Source organism: Cyprinodon variegatus, unplaced genomic scaffold (genome assembly GCF_000732505.1).
Source record: "Cyprinodon variegatus isolate N-32 unplaced genomic scaffold, C_variegatus-1.0 Scaffold126, whole genome shotgun sequence".
Classification (NCBI taxonomy): domain Eukaryota; kingdom Metazoa; phylum Chordata; class Actinopteri; order Cyprinodontiformes; family Cyprinodontidae; genus Cyprinodon; species Cyprinodon variegatus.
Window position 1 is genome coordinate 1344314 of NW_015150579.1, and position 7903 is coordinate 1352216.

Here is a 7903-nt window from a genome sequence, read left to right on the forward strand (position 1 = left end):
GTCTCATAACATATTTCACAACTTGGTGACAGATATAGATTTATTTAAGAAAAGTTATATAATATAGCTTTAATCTGTATATGAGAGAGAAACAAGAGAAATGATTGGCATTTTTTCAGTTTTACACATTTGCACATTGTTTTGAATTAGCACATTTAAAAACAACATAAATGTATGTACTGTTCATGAACGGCAGAGAAAATACAATTTTAATCGACTTTGATTAATTGTTTGAAATTCAGCGATTACTACACAGAAGTACTAAATAAAGATGTTAATGTTTAGTCCAGTTCTGTATGTTAAATATCTACCGGTAGGTGTTTTTATGTGAATGTGGGTCTTTTAGATAAATTTTTGTGATTTTCATCATGTTTCACATTTTATTGTCACATACTGGCACTGGTCTTGGTCTTGACTTGGTCTTGGACCCTAAAAGTCTTGGTCTTGTCTTGGTCTCAGGTTAGGTGGTCTTGACCACAACGCTGTTGTTAATATTATGTTATATATTTCATGCTTCCATGTTTTTGTTTCTACTTTGTCTTTGTACAGATACTTTCTTGGACTGCTTATAATGACAATAAAGGCATTCTGATTCAGATTTTGCAACTACGGCTAATATGTCTCCTGTCAAACTCCAGGTCTCGGTTCTCAATTATGATTTCATTTTTGTCTAAATACAGATATTTTTACATGTCATGCATACCACCAGTTGTATATGACAACCATCCAGTCTGAACTGATGAGGACATCAATGCAACCCAAAGTACCACATATGGAGGGGACACAATTTGGATTTTTTTATTTAGCTTTGAAAACATTGGAATCAGGTTGTCCAGAATGTGTGAAAAAGTTGGACATGAGTCGCATATCCACACAAAAAATGGATTTCGGTCACATTTGCTTGCAGTGTGACCATAGCATAAGTTAAGTAAGATGTAAGTAATCCAGCCACATATATGTCTGCAGCTTTCTTCAAAAGATCAGGAGATTGGTCGTAGATTCATGGAGCAATAACAAATAACAACTTCTAACTTAAAAACATCAGTTAAGATTGTAACATGTGCAGAACCAGTAGTTTAAGTCTGTGACATATGCACATGTAGTCATGGTAATGCTTTTGCAGGTAAATGCCAAGAAAAGCTAATGGATTGGACCTTTCCTGAAAAAAATATTTGCCATCTGAAAGCCCTTAATGTAGATGCTTCATCATCTACAATGTTATTCAAAGAAAGGGAATCCTTTGTAAATGGAATTTTAATTATGAAGGGTTGGCCTAACTACAGTACATTTATTTACAACACATTTGCTTCTCAGCTTTTAGGGGTAATGTGGTTCTGCTCTCTCCCTCCTGCCAAGACCTACAGCATGTGCTGTGGTGATGTGTAGCCAAGTGCGAAGCAGCTGGGATGACGATCAGCCTTCAAGCCAAGCCAACGGTTTTAACTATAAAAAGGTGACTTTCCCTCTTCATGTTGGAGGAGGGTTCCCGCCTCAAGTGGAGGAATCTCTGGAATTCCTGTCCTCTTCACCACAACCAGTATTGTGGTGAAGTGATAGCTGATTCAAAAGGAAAGCTCTCGATTTACCAATTGAACTATGGTTCTACCCTCACCTATGGACATCAAAGGCAAGTCATAACCAGAAAAGCTAGACCTGAGATACAAGGGGTGGAAATACACTTCCTTTTCAGGGAGGCCTGACACTCTATTACAGATAGGGTGAGAAGCTTGGCCATCTGCGAGAGGCTCAGAGTAGAGTTGCTACTCCTTTCTATTGAGAGTTAGCTGAGGTTGTTTGGACATCTGTTCAGATGCACCCTTACTACCTCCCTCCCTAGGGAGGTGTTCCAGGCACGTCCCAATAGGAGGAGGACCAGGGGACATCCCAAAACATGCTGGAAGGACTATATCTTTTGAGGGGCCCAGAAAGACCTCAGGCTTCTGAAATTAATGATAATACTATAATTATACAGGCTGTCATCAAAATGGTCAAATAATAAAGTGTTTGATCAAATTACAATACATATCAGTGACATTTCAATATAACAGAATATAGTCTGTTATATTAAAGTCCATATGGATTCAGATCACAGTGATCCTCAGTGTTGGCAGTCATGGGATTAATACATGAAATCACCAGCTCTATTGATAAAAGAAGTTGGGATAAAAAAAATTTGGCACGATTTATTACATCATATTAATCCTTATGTTTCTGGAGTGGATGAACAGCTACGTAAGCATCATAAAATGGACTTTTATGGTCATGCTTGGACTTTGCTTGTGGTGTCCCCCAGGGGTCAGTATTGTGACCAATACTGTTTTTTTTTTTTTTTTACACAAATGACACATTTTAGGTTTCAGGGTTCAGTGTAACTGTTTGTTTACTTTCAGATGATACAAATATTTTCTGTATAGGTGAGAGCTAAAAAACAGGTTTGCCAAAAAATTCCTTTAGTTCTAGAGAACTAAGTTCATGTTATTTTAATTTCATCAAGAATATTTAGATGTAAAATTTAAAGTATATTTTGATATAAGTGGAAAAAAAGTCTTAGTTTTGATTACTGATTAAAAATCAACTGGAAGCCTCACATCAACCATATATAACTATATAGAAAAATTTATAGTTTTTGTAAAGCAAAATATTTTATATTTTCACAGTGTTTTGCCCAGAAGTATTACACATTCACTACTGTTCACTGCTTTTACCCTACCTAAGCTATTGTATAGTTTGGCATCAACACCTTCAGGACATCACTCAAACTACTATGCACACTGCAGAAAAGAGCCATCAGTATAATCCATACAGCTGGATATCACACTAATCTATTATTCTTTCATTCCTGCTAGCCAAAATTCTCTAGTAGAATTTTTAAAGCTCATCATTAATGCATAAATCTAGAAGTAAACAACTTAAAACATTTTTCTGAGAGAGATAGAGGCTACAATTACAGGGATAATCTAAAATTCAAAATTTGATGTGCATAATGACAATCATATGATATTACATCACCACAGTCTATTACCACATCAAATAAGAACTGACTATTGATTTCCTTAAAGGTACAGTGGAGAATGTTCTTTTTCCAGGCGGATCATCAAAATAAGTGGTCCTCCTAATTATCAATCATTCTGGTGATACGTTTACATAAGGCTGTCGTATGTGCTTGTCCATATTTTCGGTTAGGTGTACAGCTTGAAACCTTTAATCTCTACACCCAGTAGGGTGTCGATTCATAGTTCCATATTATCAATACAGTAAATTTACAAACCTTATTGAAAACAAGACAATCAGTGAATCTTCTTTAAGGATATCAGAATCTACAGGTGTTTGTGTTTAATAAGTGTTACAGGAAATCTGCCAAGAACAACAAACAAAATTACATGAGAATGAGAACAAATGAGTGACTCATTGCATTTAGAAATGACCTGCTTAGTCAAAACTGGAACTTTATACTACAGGAGAAGAACATGAATAAAGTTTACACAACGTTTTCTAATATACATATCATAAAATATGTAGCAAATAGGGTAAATACACACTGGATCACAAAAGGACTGCAGAATGCCTGCAAAAAAACAAGAACGCACAACATAGAGAATATGGAGTACAGGTCAATAGAAACAGAATCTAGAAAGAAAAGATGTAAGAATAAATAAGTACAAATTTTAAGAACATCCAAACAGGATTATTATTAATAAGTTCTCTTAGTAACCAAATCAGGGATACCATCAATTCTGTTCAGCTTTCCAGGAGTCTCCCTGATATAGATAGTTGTTCACAGAATGCCGCGAGTCCAATAAATGATCCCGGATTTTAGACTATGCAGATTTAAGACTATCAGTCAGGTGCTGACAAATAGTTTGATTGGATCAATCAGGGGGCAAGGAGGGGGCCAGTGTGTTTTCATGGGGGCACAGAAAAGCATGAAATAAGAAACAGGGCAAGGGATTCCAATATATTAATAAGGCTGTATGAGGTGAAATATCTTTTCAATTAGGTTAAAAAAAAAATCCATTTCTTATGAGGTCAATATACATTTATAATTTAGGAATTTTACATGTTTTTGACTTATTTGAAGTTAAAACTACCGTTTTCTATAAAATTTGAATTAGAACTCAAGAAAAACTGTTAAATTCATGTGTAAAAATTAGAGCATTTTTTTTAATTTGTAGTGGGAAAAAAAACATTCAGCAGATGAAAACTGGGATGCTTTCTCAATACCACTGAAGCTATCACCTTATTGTTTTTGAATAATTAGTAAAATAGAATTTTAAAAGAAAAAGAATGAAATAGATCCAAAGGACCTATCAGTAACCATGTCTGTTCCAGTGCAGATCATCATTAGAATTTCTTTTAAATATTGTGTTTTCAGTACAGGGGCCATAACAGGGGGCCAGGACATGATCTACAGGGGCACTGGCCCCTGTTGGCCCCTGTCTAGAACTGGCCATGGTAAGGAATGATGTCACCATGGCGAGGTGCACTGTATGCTGAAGTCCCATGAAAAACAGAAAGCACGACCGATGTTCAATGCTACAAGATTGAAAATATTGAAAGTAGTTAATAAACAAAGGGGTGGGGGGATAAGCATCCCAGGTATATATATATATATCTATATATATCTATATATAGATATATAGATATATATATATATATATATATATANATATATATATATATATATATATATATATATATATATATATATATATAGATCAGGTGGTTACAGGACAGAGAAAATGCTCGGAGCTTGCACAGCTGTGGGCTCAAAAACGTCAGCGAGCGTTCGGCAAAGTTGAGCAAACATTGAGCCCCCGAACAAGGTACCTCATGAGCCCATGTGGTGGATCATTTCGATGTTTAGCTGTCCGTATCAGAAACTGAAATGCCATCAATGCCCTGAACTTCAAGCATCTTGCGTCCATGCCCAAGGATTACAGATACGCTTCCCTTTATCAGACCGGCTCCAAGATGTGCCCATATCCTGTGTATTTTTAAAGACATGAAGGCTGTCCTGATTAGATGACCTCCATACACACAGTGACATAAGGGTATAAACAGCATGTACAGTGCATATACATGCTTATTACTAAAGGTCCTGACTAATGAGAAAGCAGGCTAGCCAGTTACCTGTGATTCCTCTTTTTATAAGGGTGTGGTCAACCAAAAGTTATCTTGTAAGTCTATAAAGTTGTGAAACAGCATCCAAAGTACTATACTTGCCTTATCCCACCCAAGGCCCGTGTCTACCTCTTTTAGTCTTACAAGCCTATATTACCAAGGTAACCAGATCTGGGCTGTAGCCAACACTAATGCCTAATTAAGAAAACTTCCAGTAACTTATAGTGCAACAGTTAAGGGACTTAGCAACAGTTGTTCTGCACAAGGGTATAAAACTATACAAAGGGTTTACATTTTACTTTAGGTGTCAAAGTAGCTGTTGAATGAAACTGTTAATTATAAAACCTGTGAAGATGACATGTGACATCACTCAACCTCAGCTTCAACATTATTAAATTTAGAGTTATACTGTCTACTGAAGAAAGCAGCAGAACTTGTGTTTGTCTTCAGCTAAGGTAAAATGCAATAATTTTCTCTTGTCTTAATAAAAAATTTTCTATTTTAATTATGTGGAAAAAAGTTTTCGTTACTATTACCATCTAGAGCAATGAGTAAAATAAGTATTCAAAGTGGCTATGCTGAATTTGTATTTTTTAATCATTTTGTTTTCCTGTAGATGGCAAACGCTTGGCAGTTCATGCTCCTTTTTTGGATGTGGATTCCTCTGAGTCTCCCATCCACTGTGAGCTTCATTGGTTCACCACAGCAATGTGAAAAGGCTCGTTTTGTACCAGGTTACAATCTGGGTGGAGAGGGCTTTGACATTGTGAAGATGGAGAGAAAGGGGGCCTATGTCATCGACGTGGAAACGTGGAACCTTGGAAATGGCACTTGCAAAATGTACAGAAACAGCTACCTGAAAGGAGTTAATCAGAAGGTCCCAGTTGCTGTGGTTGACTGGAGAACCCTCCCGAAGTGTAACATGAAGGTCTCTAACACACTCTACGATTCTGTTGAATCTCTCGTCAAAGATTCCTCATCATCTGTGACCAATGACTGGAAAATTGGTCTGAACATATCTTTGGGTAACGCATCGGCTAGTTTCAGCCTTGGAGGATCACATTCCAGGGTCTCTAAGTTTGGCATGGCAAAGTCCAAAGAAGACCGCTACAGCTTTGCCCGCCAATCTGTTGATTGCAACCTGTATAGGTGAGTGTACACATAAATTAGCAATCAATATTTTGGAGGTTTTTGGTGTTAGTTACATTTAGAAATAATTTCAGTGGGAATGAGAACAATATCGGCAGATGTTCTGTTTAAAACAAGAGGCATTTATATAATCAGTTCATCAGAATTTTTGTTTTGTAACCGTTTTCATTAGATGTGCATTCAATGCATAAAAGGTAACAAAACAAAAGATAAGAGTACATTTTTCTAGAAATTACAACATACACTGGCGACACATTATAACACAGAGGAATTATTGAGAACTGTATAAACCTTAAAAATATATATTTTAAAGGGGACAGCTTTAATAGTAAGATTAAAAAAGGAAGGAACTTTAAGGTTATTTGATGGAATCTTACACTGTTAGCACAAAGTAATGTTTAGAGATTCATAGAACTCAATGATGTGTTCAAGTTTGGCTTGTTAACAGATTGTAGCTAATTACATTTATTTTTTTTGCTTCACAGGTACAGAATCAACACAGCTCCTCCTATGAGTCCTGACTTCGTATCAGCTGTGAATTCTCTCCCGCCATATTCCTCCATAAATAGGTCTCCTTATCAGAACCTGATCAATATTTTCGGCACTCATTACATAACACAGGTATATCTTGGAGGGGAAATAGCAGCAACAACAGCCTTTCAGACCTGCAAGGCCACCATGGAAGGGCTGTCAGAGACGGAAGTTAGTGATTGTTTGTGGGCTGAAGCTTCAGCTAGTTTTGCTAATATTTCTGATCAAACCACCATGGCTAAACACTGCAAAGAGAAGAAAAAGAAAATGAATGGCAGTCAAAGTTTTGGCTCTAAATTTAATGAGCGTATCACAGAAGTGGTTGGTGGTGACGAATTCGGAATTGTACTTTTCAATGTTGATTCAGAGCCTGATGTCTTTAAAAGCTGGCTAAATTCTCTTAAAACCACACCTGATATAGTTCAGTATAACCTAAATCCAATTCACATGATACTTCCAGATAATAATCATAAGAAAAATGGTCTGAAACGAGAGGTGGAGCAGTACATCATGAGAAATGTAGTGCTGAAAAAATGCTCTGAATCCTGTCAAATTGGACACAGGTCCAGCAAAAGGGATCCCTGTGCTTGTGTTTGTAATAGCAACCAGAATATCAAGTCAAACTGCTGTCCTGCTGGGAAAGGTCTTGCAACACTGAAGGTGTACAAACTTTATGCAAAGAAATTGTATGGTGATACGTGGTCAGAGACGGATGGTTCAGTGGAGGTTAAGTATGGTGACCAGCTAAAGCGCACCAAAATAATCCTTAACAATGACAATCCTAGCTGGCCGGAAAAATTTGATTTTGGACCCATTGTTATCAACATGCAAAACAAGCTGAAATTTTCTGTTTATGATGAGGATACAAACTGGAACAGTGATCTGCTTGGTCAGTGCTCTTTTGATCTCCGTAGAGGGCTTGTGAAGGACACCTGCACGTTTTATCATGGTACATTCTACTTTACTTACTTGGTAGAGTGTGCACCAAGCCTCGGTGGCAAACGATGCGATGAGTACATTTCCTCCCCCATGGACCCTTCTTTGACCAAAGCGTTTTACACCAGAAATAGTGTTCTGCTCGGAAATGCAATGAAAATGTTTT

At 36.8% G+C, this 7903-nt stretch overlaps 1 protein-coding gene across 1 annotated transcript in view; it reads left to right on the top strand.

Moving 5' to 3' along the window:
- Positions 1 to 5530: 5530 nt before the first annotated feature.
- The window catches only part of LOC107085484 (perforin-1-like), a 5233-nt gene continuing 2860 nt past the window's right edge, over positions 5531 to 7903 (top strand). Inside the window, exons 1-3 of the mRNA XM_015375813.1 lie at positions 5531 to 5576; positions 5738 to 6270; positions 6756 to 7898. Coding sequence (XP_015231299.1) covers positions 5738 to 6270; positions 6756 to 7898 — 1676 coding nt within the window. The 5' untranslated portion in view covers positions 5531 to 5576. The remainder of the gene's footprint in view (positions 5577 to 5737; positions 6271 to 6755; positions 7899 to 7903) is intronic.